This window comes from Capronia coronata (genome assembly GCF_000585585.1).
Source record: "Capronia coronata CBS 617.96 chromosome Unknown acBCG-supercont1.1, whole genome shotgun sequence".
In the NCBI taxonomy this organism is placed as follows: Eukaryota; Fungi; Ascomycota; class Eurotiomycetes; order Chaetothyriales; family Herpotrichiellaceae; genus Capronia; species Capronia coronata.
Genome location: NW_006912893.1, coordinates 408,366 through 422,366, shown reverse-complemented (window position 1 = coordinate 422,366; position 14,001 = coordinate 408,366). Strand labels below are relative to the sequence as shown.

The window sequence follows — 14,001 nt, the reverse complement described above, 5'->3', positions numbered from 1 at the left end:
GGAATGCGGGATGGTGATCAACAGAGGGAGAGTATGGTGCTCTGCAGGTGCAGGTGCAGCAAATAATGATGTGGAGGCTGTTGCGCAGGATCGGACGAGGATGTGGATACTGGAGTGGCTGCGGCTGCAGCTGGTTCGAGAAAGGGAGGCTCGGAGATCAGCATAGACAGCATGGATGGTTTGTGTGGTAGTAGTTAAGACATCAAGATGAGGAAGACAGCTTCGATGATCGGGTGCTCTACGAGAAAGAATGGTGGTGATGGTGCTGTTGTTACATCGAAAGGCGATCAATATAGGAGAGAAGAGATTCTGAGGTGTGCAGTGTGCGTATGCTGGAAAGAGGATTCGAGGATGTCAAGTGGCAGCGAGAAACGCATCCAGTTGGCAGACTGGCAGATGTGCGAATATTGGTTTTTGGGGGGGAAGTGGAAGTGGATAAGCATGATGGGGATGGATATGGATATGGATGGATCCCTGTGTGGCGGCGGGTACGTACTGGACAGTGGATGCTGGATCAAGCATAAGGATCTTTCAAGTTGACGTGGGCCAGCTGTCCGGGGGGAGGCGCGCACGACACCAACAACATGCACCAGCAACAGGAACAGACAGAAGCCCGCAGAAGGCACAGCCGACGCTGACAGGGGAGCGACGTGCGGCGGATGGCGCTCCGATTCCTACCTACAGGTACATACCAAGGTACCTCGAGGTACACGCAGTACTTTACAGAGGATGGGTACCTCACCAGGTATCACTGAATGCAGGGAGCTTGCGCCCATCCCGAACAACTGAACTGCAGGCACCTAACTGGACCAATCAAGCTTAAAGCTCGAGTCGAGGGAAAGATCCGAGGCGGCCCAAGGATGTGTAAAGTTCAGATGCTGGTTAGCCGACAGGCCTGAGGAAGCCTAGACAGCTTTCGTCTACACGGTCGAGGCTCCAGCTAGGGACCCGAGAGCCTAAGGGTCACCCACTGCATGCCAGTGCCAGTGTCAGTGCCATTTCAGGCCAGCCTCAACAGTCTATTCTGCCACCTCGCTCCTGGACATGGATCAACCCGGTTAACGTGACGTATCGTGGCTTAACCTGTATCCGTGAGCATCGCCTGAGGTACTAAGGAGGACCTGACTACTACCTACGGTATCCAGCAAGCTAGGTACAAGTACCCGGTATAAGGTGCCTCCGTTCTTCAACCTGGCTTTTGCTCTTATATATCTCAAGGTAGGTACATACCTACCCGGTTCCAGTCGCGATTTCATGCCTAGTTTGATAGGCGGCCAGATGGCCAATATGTATCATCCTCCCCATCCGGACTCCTTCGACGACTAAAGACGATGTGATGGTGGCTCAAAATCCTGGCTAGACTTCCTTGGCCCGTGGCAGGCAACCGTACTGGACCTGCGTTGTCGGCTCTCCTGATGCCACATTTCCTGATGGGATGGCATGCCACAACAGTGCGCACCAGTGGGCCCTAGCAAACATGGGTCTACGGGGCCGTGCATGAAGATTGGGCGCACCAATCTGAATAAAAACATCCGAAAGGACATACCTAACCTAAGGTATATGCTACTCGCCATTGGCACGGTACAAAACAGGTCGTCTTCGTTGACAGTCTCCTCGCGAATCCATGGAGTCCGTTTGGCCAAAAACATTGTCTACCTAAGCTACCTACCATATCTACCATACCTCGTCACCATTGTTGCATGATGATTGATCCGCAGGCTACTCACTATGTCTCTCTATCTCAAAAGGAGAGTCACCGAACCTCCAGACGTTAGGGACAGGAAGTTTAGAAACTGCCAAACACTGCTCTACTTCGGATAGATATTGACCTACTACCTCGGTCTCGTCCGCATAGGAAAGTCAACCTCTCGAATCCTGGGTCAACCTGAGTTCTCAGCTTCCAGAAAAGGCAGAATCGCCAGGCTTTATATTCTGTGGTCATGTTTATGGCACATGTCTTTTTTATCGGTGGCTACTACTAATCCATCTGAACAAGTCGCTGTTCACCTGCATAAGCCGGTTCGAAGCGCTATTGCCGTGATGACAGCTGTCACCGCTCCTGGACACTACGAAGGAAATATACAACCCATCGCAGTCAAAGTCGATACAACGGACAGATTCCCCCTGCCGGGAATTGTACACCCGGGCCTTGATTACTACGTAGTCCAAACTTACCGAGCATGATGCTCGTTAGTTGTGGTGCGATATTGGGCTTTTCAAGACGTTATCTGGCGCTCAAGACTCCATCATAATTTCTTGCAGTAATCCCTACCATGCCGAACCTGCCAATTGCACAACCACACCTCAAAGACCATGCTAATGAACCCGGCAATGCATATCCCCCCTGAATCGCTCACGGTGGTCGCCGACAACGAAAACTCCCGATCCTCCCTTGCAACGGTGTCACGGATCTCGGCGAAAGTATTGACGTAGACAAGTCCACCCAGCAGGCCCTCCCAGAATATTATAGCGAAAACAACGTAGACATTTGGGATGAAATTGAAGATGGCGTGCGAAGCCAAGATGCACAGGTTCGCAACCTGCAAGAATGACGGCAGATAGAGGTTGTGAATCCGTACGAACGGTGTTGAAGATCGTGAGATGAACACTCCAGCTTGGTAGATAGCGTTATAGCTCGGATAGAACGCCCGGAAGTGTTTGAATGGGGTCTTTCGGAGCGGGAACAAGAGCGTTGGCGCCACTCCTTGGTTGATGGTATATTCGGCCACGTATACCAGAAGAAGTGGTAGCATGAAAGGGAAGAAGAGAGCCTTTGCGCGCACTAGGTTATGGGTGAACCTCGCCCAAGCAGAAGACGAATCTCGACGCGAAGCAAAGGCAGGTTTAGGAGGTCTCTCGGAGGAGAGCAACCCCTCTCGTTGCTCGGCCTCGGCCTCATCCTCCTCCTCCTCCTCCTCCTCCTCGTTGTCCCCTGTTAGGTCTGGAACGCCATGATGTACTTTGGAGTGCAAGCGAAGAGGTTGCAGCGGAAGAACGACGAAGAAACTCACCAGCATGATTGCTGGCAAGCAAGCGGAAGCCAACAAAGTGGTCTTGACGCTGAGGCCGAAAGACGTAGTTGCCACCGCATATGCTCCAGCTCCTATCAGCCCTGCACCTCCGGTTCCGCTGCCCCAGGCCGCCAGACTGAACGGACCATAGTAATGCACCAGCCCAACAAAAGTCAACTCCCCGCCGCCGCTGCTCAAAGATGCCAAGATTACACCAGCCATCTTGGTTGCTATCGTCCCACCATCAGTGTAACTGGGCGTCAGTGCTATCAATAGCATCCCTGCCGCAGACAAGCCGACAAAGATCAGGATTCGGACAGGGTACGGCACTGCATGGATGAAATAGGGAGCGCAGAGTTTGGTCAGGAACGAAGGAATGACATCGGCGAGAAGAACGACTCCTTTGGGAACATTGGGGCCAACAAGGTCGAGGGCGGCGGAGAGGATGATCACGTAGAGGACATTGTTGATCAGGCCTATGAGCAGTTAGTAGCTGCTCATACGAAGCGCGACGACATCGAGCTGCAGAGCGCATGCTTGATGGACTTACCAAAGAGCCAGAACGCCGTGCAGACTCTTGGGTCAGCACCGCTGAAAGTATGCTTCAGGCGTTCCCGGAAAACGGCCCATGAGGATGAAGGTGAACCAGGCAGAGGTAAAGCCATCGTCGAGAGATTTGGCTCCCCTTACCCCAGGATGTCGAGGGAAAAAAGACTCTCGGACATGGCCAACCAGATAGCAGGCGTTGAGATGTGCAAGTTGAGGGGTTCTGTACCGTCGTCACTGGACGTTGTAGTAGCAAGCATGTTGTAAGCCTCCCTAGCCTGCAGTGCCTACGAAGCCGCATGTCATAGTACTGGCAGTGACGTGTTCGTCATCCCTGAACAGGACACATATCATGCTGCTTTAAGTATTCTACGTTCGAGAATTCGAGGTCGAGCACCATGTCTAGCACCGAATTGATTCGACATCCTTGTGTATTATATAACAACACTCTTTTTGTTACTCTTCTATGTGGGAAGTCTACACAGCTCCATGCGGCTGAAGGTTCATAGATGAGGACCGTCACCAGCGGCTCATTCGACCTCTGCGAGGAGCCGTAGACAATGGACATGGTTGTAGAAAGCTGACAACAGAGAGCCCGAACTCCTCAGGTTAACCACCTGAATACGAGATGGCACCTGGTCTATCCTAGTTCCTCTTGATATGAGTCACTACGGCACCGTGGCTATGACAACCCAGTATCTGCATTCCTCATTGACTGTCCCCGAAGGCCTGGCAAATCGTTCAATTCTGTCTATAAACAGTGCTCTCGCTTTCTCGCGGATTGCCTCTCGGCCAAAGTTCTTGAACATCGACTTTACGACAGCTCGATCGAAAAGGTCTGGTGCCATGGCACGCTCGTAACGTGTGGTGGCATACGAATCGGTCTCGAAGATCTTTTGCACAACGAGACCTGCATCAACCACCAGTTGTTCGAGCGCATCCTGCGACTGCCAGCGCTGCGCTTCCCAGGGCACTGACTCCTCTACCTCGGGCGCAATAGCTGCAAAGATGTTCATAATAAGATTGGCATCCTTGGTTTGTACGTCCGTGATGAAGCGGCCACCAGGGCACAGTAACGTTTTCCAATGTCGGAGAGCTTGGAGAGGATTCTGAAGGAGGATTAAAGCCGCTGCGCACGTTATCACGTCGAACCCCCTTGAGCCCTTGGGTATGATGTCCAGACCGCTAAAGTCTGATATGTCGTGATTGAGGAACAGCACTTCGACACCATCAGCTTCAGCCTTGCGCCTTGCCACATTCAGCATGCCTTCGCTGATGTCGACCCCAACAACGTGACCCGATGGACCGACCACGCTCTTGGCTCCCAGGGCGACAAGGCCGGTTCCGCATGCCAGATCCAGCACACTTTCTCCTTCCTTCAGCTGAGCCCACTGAAGATAATCGCGAGCTTGTTTGACATGAACCTCATTTTCATCGTATTGATCACTCCTCTCATCGTACATTGATCGTACGGAATCAAGACGGCGTTGGGTCATGGCTGATGTGAAACCACGACGAAGAACTACGCCGTGCTACTAGCTGGAAGAAGACTCACTGGCAGTCACTCAAAAGCGTTCATCAACAAGAAGAATTGTTCCAGCTAATTGACCATCGGAAGACTAAGCTTCGTTGTGGAGCCATGATGCCTTCAAAGACTGGGGAATCACAGCCTTGCCACAGAAAGGCTCTCTGGAGGATCTCGGATGAATTTCCCTTGATAAAGCGATCAGAAGCGGGCTCAAGTGGGCTGGAACTCCCTTGCGGAGAACGAGCGCAGGGCGAGCCGCATGTGTAAATAAGATACGGAAACAGTCATCATCCTTACACAATTGTCAATCCTCCAACATCCATAGTATTCGGATCTCCGTTGTCCCCTGCACACTCTCTGGTGATAGGATTGAAGCATGATATCGATACACTCTTTGTATCCGACATGTTGAAACCCGCCTTGCCTCGACGCCTTCTTCCCCTACCCCAACGTCGATGGGCCACGCATCCAACACACCAACCCTTTCCCCCAGACATCCACGAGTGGTCGCATCCTCCATCAAAAGCTACTGTGTCCGACGAAGAAATCTCCAGACTGGCCTCGAAACCTCGCCGACCTCTCACACTTGCGGATCTAGTCAAGTATGTTCTCCGTTCCGCCCATAGTGACTATACGCAGTCCACTGATTCAACACAGACATGGCAAACCTCCGTTACGAGATGCTGATCTCCTTTCTTCGGCAAACTTCACCGTCTCACTCCTTCCAGCCCGATTAGCCCATCGAATCCAAGCCCTTCGAAACCTACCGTTCATCGTGGTCGCCAACCCGAATGTCTCCAAGATCTACAACAACTACCTCCACTCTTTGTCCACCCTGGAGCCATTCTACAAGAAACCCATCGAGACGATAGAAGAGGAGATGAATTTCACAGAGGCAATGGCCGACTTGGTTCGAACTCATTCCAACACTATTCCCACTCTGGCAAAAGGGTTTCTACAGTGTCGCAAATATATCGATGCAGCCGAAGTCACCAGATTTCTGGATCAACACCTCCGCGCGAGAATAGGAACCCGACTAGTTGCCGAGCAGCACCTCGCGCTTCATATGGCTTCTACCGGTGACGCGGCCACGCAAAAGCCAGACCCCAATCACGTCGGCGTCATCGATCTTGCCTTGCGCCCTGCTGACATCGTCCGACAATGTGAGGGGTTCGTGTCGGAAGTATGTGAACTCAAGTATGGCGTGAGACCATCTCTCGTCATCAATGGCGACAAGGACGCCGAGTTTGCTCACATACCGATGCATCTCGAGTATATCATCACGGAATTATTGAAGAATGCATTTCGAGCCACGATCGAGTCTGGCAATGAGCGTGAACCAATTGAAGTTACCATTGCCACGGCACCGGACGTGTCCACAACAAAACTGCAAGCCTTGATGAAATTGTCGGTGAACGAAGAGAACTCCTATGATTTCTCACAAGACGGTCTGGAGGAATATTGTTCTTCACCAGATGCAGACATCGGACCACTCAACTCCGCGGCGCCGTGTATCACGCTGAGGATCCGTGACCGAGGCGGAGGAATCCCTCCTGACGCACTTAATAACATATGGTCGTACAGCTTCACGACATTCAACAATGAGGAGGCGGCTGCTGCAGTGGAAGACAATGGAACGGATGCAGGGCTCAATGCTATTGCTAATAGTGGCTCCGACCAGAGCTCCATCGCGGGGCTTGGGTACGGGTTGCCGTTGAGTAGAGCCTACGCCGAATATTTTGGCGGTGGCATTGCTCTGCAGTCCATGTATGGCTGGGGCACGGACGTCTACCTCACCTTGCAAGGCATTGGAAAGATGGAGGAAGCCAAGCAAGCTCCTAGTGGATTTGAAAAACTGCAACAGGAGATGGAAGAGAAAGAGTAGAAACAAAACTGGTGACAGTCTCTGAAAAGGCGTTTTGCGTCACGGCCTGCGTGGTCCACCAACAAACACATGCAATGGCGATACGACACGTCTATATTGCACAGTCTCTATGGCTCACAATGGCATGGCAAATGTTGCCTCAACTCCAGGCAACGGCATGCCATAGCACATTATCAGATGCTAGGACGACGAGAGTCCCTCCAAGCCTCCAATCCGAACGACGACGACGTCGGGGCGTTCGGTTCTCTGCCTCCTACGTCAACTCGTCTCGATGACGGAACTGAATGGCGTGGTGAGAGGAAGACTGCGCGAGTCCCGACAGGCTGCATAAGAGAGGGTCGTCTCGCTATTATTCACAACCTTGAGCATGGATGCCGCCGGCAACATCTTGGATCTGGTGCGGAATGCGGGATGACCAGAAGTGGTGACACTATATTTCTGGGGAAACTCGAGGCCCTACCGTATCCAGGGTGGTCCCAGGTCGCTCGGAGACTGTGTGCGTGCGACCATCCTGTGTCGATGCCCTGTGTAGCAAAAGAATGATGGTGGCCAAGAAGGTGTCACAGGATATGAAGAAACACGATCACAATTATGATAACCGAATTTCTACCAGGGCAGGGGGTTGGGCCCTGCGAAACCCCCAGCAAGCAGTACAAGCAGGTACTGGAACGCACCCTCTAGCAATAGAATCCCTACGTGTGTGGTCGGTCAGGACCTCTGCAATATAATACAAGGGGATATGCGTGTTCCTCGAGTTGTCTACATGTTCTGGTTTCAGGCACATCAAACATCCAAGAAATGGAGACAATATACTTGGAATTTGCATCAAGTTCATCTACCAAACGTTCGAAAGGATTGTTCAAGACAAATGACCAGCATTTCGTTGTCATAGTGAGGAGATCTGTTATTTATGTGCTTTCTTATTCTCGCAAGACCTGTGTCATGTCAAAGACACTAGCGAGCCGGTCTGCCGAGACACAAGCTATCGAACTAAGACCAAAGAACAGATGTAAGTCTGGGGTTTGACCATCCAAACGTTAATGCCTGTGACAGCTCAAAGAGAGTCGATGGTGTCGAGTGGTATAGCACGGGGGAAGGTACCGGGCCCATTCATGTTGCGTATATACGCGGTCCGAACTTAAGACTCGGATTCTGGTTTACCTTGATCAGATGTGATCTGGGACGACAGCTGGCCCAGCCTGTTCGACGCAATGGGCGACTCAGGCCGGGATCGAGGTTGTGATTGCGAATAGACCGGATCAGTGGCCGGGCTGACTTGCCCAGCACCTTTCCCCGTGGCGATCGTTTGGCCAGGTGTCGCCGCTTTGGTCACAGACTGTCCGTAGACCGGATCGTTGACTTGGCTAGAGGAAGAATTGGAATTCGCAATTGGTCCTTCTTCGTCATCTCCAGCCGCCTCGACTCGCGATGACGCAGCGTTATCTGCAGTTCCTTTGGCTGTATGGGTGCCTTCGGAATCCGAGATTGGTCGTGTATACGACTTATGGTTGCCGGGGACGTCGTCGGAGACCAGTCGTCGAGAGTAGACTGGGTCGATGGTGGACGATGAATTGGAATTGGAAAATGAAGAACTTGGCCCTTCAGAGTCTTCGGCTCCGAAGAAGCTGGATGCTGTGGGCGGAGAGGGAGGTTTGTTCGAAGTCATGCTGGTTGTAAGTTTGTTCTGGAATGCTATTGTGCTTCTACGTACACGAGAAATCAATGATCAGAATCCAGACTCGTCTCCAGCATCAACTCGGATATATGTGAGCAGGCCAAGAGGAGGAGTAAGATGATACAGGGGAGTAAGACAGGAGAGATGACGTGTGAAGGAGAGCAGGAGCAGAAGTCGGCAGACAGAAGCGGATGTGCATGTGGAGATCAAGTCGACTGCTTCCCCACGCTTTAAACGCTTTCCCCAGATCCGATGAATGTTCCGCAAGGCCTCGGCCACCCTGCAGATCAAAAGGGCCAGAACAGCGAGCAGAAAGTATTTCTTCTGACTGATTATTCTTTTCACGTTTTGTAGGCGATTTTTCGCTAACGACTAGACTTTTTGCCAAGTCCCTGTCAGACATGCACGGTTTTATGGGAAATCAGGCGACGCAACGCAAGAACAGCGATGCGATGTGATGCTCAAACCCGATCAGACTCCACTCCTCATGTCATGTCAATTATTCATTACTACTATGTGTCCGTTATTTGAAAATCGTCCCTTCCGGGAGACTAAGGTAAGTTGTACATGAGGTAGGTCGTGCAATCCAGTCCAGTCCCAGGAGTCGTTGCATGTATTCCCAAGACTCAAGAGCTTTTCCCGACCACGGCGGCAACGCCGGCATAACCATGGAAGTTTGCCACGTCCTCCTTCAAAATAGCCGGAATCTCGTCCTGCACGAGGGATTCGTAGAGCGTCTTTTCCTGCGGCTTCCAGCCCAGCGCCCGCAGTCTGTTTGCCCGACACCTCGCATTGGAGCCGACCACCCACGGGGTCGTGTCACCAAAGAGATCGTCGTACAGGTTCTCCGGGATCGTCTTGGGTTCCGACGACTCGATCCGTCGTGCCTTATACAGCTCCTTGGCGATCACGGCCACCGCCTCGCCCCACGAGAACTCGAGCCCGTTCTCGCAGAAGAAGTAAGGGTCATGCAGGACGTTCTGGGCGTCGGTCTGCTCGAGCCAGTGGAGCAGCGTCATGTACCCTCTCGCCAGATCGTAGACATGGATTTGATTCCACACCGCGGCCCCCTTGCCCACGTAGCCGGCGTACTTGTGCTTCAGCGCGAAGCGTGTCAAGGTAGGTAACTGAATCGAGAGCCGCTGGTATTTCGGGTTGAAGCCATAGATCAACGGCGGGATCATGATAGCCAGCTTCGCGGCAGTGCCGAGCCGCTTACTCGCCCGCAGGATCGCCAGGTCGACTTCTCGGTGGGCCGCCGTGTCAGGGAGGGCGTCGATGTCTTCGGGCTTGTCGTCGTAAAAGATCTTGTCGGATTTATATTCGCCCTTGGAGTCGTCGCCGAGCAGGCTGGTGCCGCTGGTGTGGATGTAGATCGTCTTCTTGCCTTGCTTGGCTCGTGCCTCGATGCCCGCAATCACCGCCTCCACGGACGGTACGTGGTCCGCCGTGGCCGTGTGGAAAATGATGTCGTGTGCGGCCGCCTGTGTCGTGATGATTTCCTTTTCTTCTAAAGTCCCTAGAACCGTCTTTGCACCACTTTGTTGGAGCTCCGCTGCATGTGCTTCGCGCCGGACAAGTGTTGTGACGGAGTAGTTCTCCGCAAGCAACCGGTCGAGAACTTCCCGGCCGATGAAGCCTGCTCCGATCAGAAAAACAGATTTGCCAGACATGTTGTAGGAGGCGTTCAAGTATACAGTATGGGTGGTTGTTTCAATGCAATTCCAAAGCTGTCAAAAGCAAAAGGTTTCTCACAAATATGCGGGTTCTTTTATACAATCAATGCCTTGAATTGGACGAGGCTTCGAGCACGCGGTTTACCGGACGCCAGCATCCGGGCAAGGCCATCTCCACGGGAAAGAAAACGCAGACCACCATGGAACCCATCATTCGACAGCCTTGACGTCGGAACTGCGCCAATCGGGGACATTGCACCGCAAGGAATTACAAACATGAACTCGGGGTTGCTCCAATCAGAGGACATCGAACCGTCGAGATGTTGCCCAGGGTTAAGACCGCGACGGGAGCTCAAGTTACGGCATATCATATGCCACCGAAGTCATGAGAACGGAGAAGAAAGTAGGCGAAGAGAATGGTAGAATCCATCAAAGCGAACAAGCGAAAACTAGAGCACGGGCCGAGAGTGATGACAACCGGGCCGAAAGTCCCTTGACACAGGACGATGGATGATAGCATCACTCAATGTGATGTACCTACTAGATGATCGACGCCGACAGCCTTCTAATGGTATAGTCCATGTGAAACGGTTACTTTCCCACAAAGCAACAGTGCTGTTGGAGTCACGCAGAATCATACGAGATATTTGGAAAGCCGATATCAAGCGGTTGCCGCGGACCAGGTTACACATATTTTCATCAGCACACGGAAGATACATGGAGTCGTGCAAAGTTTTTCATACTCCATCATAGATTCAGCTCGATCTCTCTACACATCAAACCCCGGACTAACCGAGTCTGTTCAGCGTTATCATTGTTACTCATCATACATTGCACATGTATGCCAGCTCAAACCGATCATGCTAGGTACACACTTCATGAGACATGTACATGGTCATCGAACGACCCTTTCCACAGCTTCAGGCTCAGGCACACGTACCCAGACGTCTCTGCGGGCGGCTTTGCGCCCGCCTTTCGCATCCCACAGCCTTGGCTTCGCTAGTTCGAGGTCCTTTGCCATTGATGCTGACATCGGATGGCTTCTCTGCTGAGCTTGCCCTGGCAGGAACCGGTATGCTCGTGGTTCTCTTCGGTGCCGGCGTCCCGTTGACTGTACCGGCATTCAGCTTCCTCAGCTTCCGAACCTTTCTGGCTGGCTTCTCCTGTGCTTGGGCCTCATCTTCAGCTTTCCGCGGCTCATGCGGTGGCTGATCTTCTGCTGCAACGTCTCCAGAGTCGCATCCCGTCTCCTTGGCGGCTTCACAAGGTGCCTCCACGTCTGGCATATTCTCGACCACACTTCCGTCCTCAAAGCGAGCAAGTATGCCATCCCATTTGACCCGTGTCGCGGCCTTTTTTGTCCCATCTGCTCCATAATTGCCAATTGGGGTAGCAGCTGTGGCGTTTAATCCTCTTGCTTCCGCTTCAGCACGCAGCTGAATCAATTTCACCTTAACTGACACTGCAGGCCCCTTGTTGCGCTTCGTGTTACTTCGCGTGACAATGGCCAAGGACTGTCCTTCGCGTTGTGTGGCGATAAATTCATTCCCGTTGAGGCGTTTGAGAGAGATATTGCTTGGTAATGTTGCAACCGGTCTCTTCGGTCCGGCCAGTTTCGTGTTGAGCCGTGAGCTACGCCGGCAGGGCGACGAGATGTTGGCATCCACTCCCTGATCAGGCTCGAGTGCCACGCTCTGGTCGTGACCTGTTGTGGGGTCGCTGTTAACATGGCCTGAAAGGGTGGTATTCATGTCTCCCATGGCTCCATTGACCGGCTGCTCCATGCCCTGCGGAGGAGCAGTAGCGGGCTCTTGCGTGATCTGATCTGCTACTTCTTCCGGACCGACAGGCTGCTGAGCGTCTTCTTGAGCAGTCTCCATTTTCGCTGCTTTCCTTGCTTGACGTTGAGACAAGAAATTCTGCAAGAAAGGAAAATCATCGTGGTCGATCGGGAAGTTGACCACTTCACCAAGCCGTGGAACATCGCTGCCTTCATGCGATAGTCTTTGAGGTTCGGTTTCTGCTTGCGGACTGCATGGTTGGGCGTTGCTCTTGAAAGTGGATAGGTTGTGATCGGATGGCGTTGCCTCCGGAAGGGAGGAGGCACTTGAGTTTACACTGTCAACGCATTCTGACGACACTGGCTCCGGGACCAAAGGATCTCTCGCCTCCTGAGAAGAAGTTCCATTGTCTCCATTACTGATTTGGACAGCTGGAATAGAAATAGAGACATCCACATCCTCAACACTTGTTGCGATAGCAGGGTCCCGTTCCGTTTGTTCATTGATGACATTGTCATCCTTGTCGCTGCGACCATTGCTGTCCCTTGAAATCCTGGTGGATGGTTCGTCAGATTCGTCGCTTGTTGTTTCCCCTTGTGTGGCTCCATCATAGCCAAACAGCTTGCGCTTAGGACTGTTTGCTACCATGCCATCTTCATCCCATTTGGAAGTCACATAGTCTTCGTTTTCCTTGTCTTCTCCATTGGTCTGGGCAACTCTCAATCTTTTCACCGACCTTCTGTCCGCTGGTTGAGGCACTTTTCTCCAGCTGTGGCCATCGCTCAGATCGATCGCTCCAAGGGGGACGCGTTTCCATATTTTCTGCGCCTCGGTTCGCGGCACATATGGTGTTGCAGGACGCCGTTCCCAAGCGCGCGGCGGGGCTTGGGTCCGTTGCGGAGTGAATGTGTAATGACGTGTGGACGGTGACAGAAGAGGCCTCATCACCTCCCCTTCTGAGGCGTGTGAAGTATCTTCGTCGACAAAGGCCTGTTTCTCATTCATCGGGAGTATAGGTAGAACGCATACCACACGTTCAGATTGCTGTCGCGTGGGTGTCATAACTTGTGCCATACTCGGTGACAGTAACCTCTGGGCGCAAGGGGATTGTGGTGTAAGTTTAAGGTGCTTAATAGTTCATGACAGCTGCGCGCTTCATAGTAATGGCAAAGGAGGGGGATTTCTAGACAGATGTCTGATTCAATGATGTCGCACATGGACTGGCAGCGAGAGTTTCATAGTTGCGACTTGCACTCAAGACAAACGCGCCGAGATTGGGGGCAAATGTTTACACTCCTAAAGCGGTTAGACCGGTCAGAATGGGAGTTTCTCCTACCATCACGTGCCGGTTTTGCGCAAAAGCAGCACGGGACGCTGTAAGGCTACCTACCGACCTAGGTACATACTACAACGTGTATTCAGCACCTCTCCAATGTAAACACATTCGACCGTGGGCTCTGAGATCTGAAGGGTTCCATTTGTTGCCCAAAATATTCGTGTATTGCTCCGGGTTCCCGAGTGATTCGTTCTAGGGGCACGTAGAAATCTATGCTTTCATCAATCATATACACGAACATAACCCTTGACCATATTGCTGTTGCATGCTTTTTGCCCACTCCTTTCCAATTACTCCCAATCCTGACAGTCCATCACTGTCCATGTAGATCCCTAATCCCAATTCGAAGGCCAAATATCAACAAACGCTATGCAAAAAATCATCATCCTGATGTACAGATTGTGTGGTGCACATGATTCATCCTCCTTGCCGTGCTCGTTTGTCACCACGGCGGCAGTGATAGAAAACCTCCAGCGGTAAGGTGTCTCCAGATTGACGTGTGCTATGCACAAATGGTAAACGCTAAAGACAGTCAAGAAAAGAAAGTGGAGTAAATTATACCC

At 52.1% G+C, this 14,001-nt stretch overlaps 6 protein-coding genes across 6 annotated transcripts; 1 reads left to right on the top strand and 5 right to left on the bottom strand.

The window, feature by feature from the left end:
* Window positions 1–2,246: 2,246 nt before the first annotated feature.
* On the bottom strand, window positions 2,247–3,676 carry A1O1_00159 (protein btn1; the record flags this gene model as incomplete). Its single annotated transcript, XM_007721080.1, has 2 exons — window positions 2,247–3,487; window positions 3,562–3,676. The coding sequence occupies 2 exons, from the start codon at window positions 3,674–3,676 to the stop codon at window positions 2,247–2,249; spliced, it is 1,356 nt and encodes a 451-aa protein (XP_007719270.1).
* A 549-nt stretch (window positions 3,677–4,225) lies between these two features.
* On the bottom strand, window positions 4,226–5,053 carry A1O1_00158 (ribosomal RNA large subunit methyltransferase J; the record flags this gene model as incomplete). Its single annotated transcript, XM_007721079.1, has 1 exon — window positions 4,226–5,053. The coding sequence occupies one exon, from the start codon at window positions 5,051–5,053 to the stop codon at window positions 4,226–4,228; it is 828 nt and encodes a 275-aa protein (XP_007719269.1).
* Window positions 5,054–5,490: 437 nt separating this feature from the next.
* On the top strand, window positions 5,491–6,970 carry A1O1_00157 (uncharacterized protein; the record flags this gene model as incomplete). Its single annotated transcript, XM_007721078.1, has 2 exons — window positions 5,491–5,687; window positions 5,743–6,970. The coding sequence occupies 2 exons, from the start codon at window positions 5,491–5,493 to the stop codon at window positions 6,968–6,970; spliced, it is 1,425 nt and encodes a 474-aa protein (XP_007719268.1).
* Window positions 6,971–8,108: 1,138 nt separating this feature from the next.
* A1O1_00156 (uncharacterized protein) lies at window positions 8,109–8,636 on the bottom strand (the record flags this gene model as incomplete). The annotated part of the gene is made up of 1 exon (XM_007721077.1): window positions 8,109–8,636. The coding sequence occupies one exon, from the start codon at window positions 8,634–8,636 to the stop codon at window positions 8,109–8,111; it is 528 nt and encodes a 175-aa protein (XP_007719267.1).
* Window positions 8,637–9,271: 635 nt separating this feature from the next.
* On the bottom strand, window positions 9,272–10,318 carry A1O1_00155 (uncharacterized protein; the record flags this gene model as incomplete). The annotated part of the gene is made up of 1 exon (XM_007721076.1): window positions 9,272–10,318. One exon carries the CDS (start codon window positions 10,316–10,318, stop codon window positions 9,272–9,274), a length of 1,047 nt encoding a protein of 348 aa, XP_007719266.1.
* Window positions 10,319–11,247: 929 nt separating this feature from the next.
* Window positions 11,248–13,107, bottom strand: A1O1_00154 (uncharacterized protein; the record flags this gene model as incomplete). Its single annotated transcript, XM_007721075.1, has 1 exon — window positions 11,248–13,107. One exon carries the CDS (start codon window positions 13,105–13,107, stop codon window positions 11,248–11,250), a length of 1,860 nt encoding a protein of 619 aa, XP_007719265.1.
* Window positions 13,108–14,001: the final 894 nt, after the last annotated feature.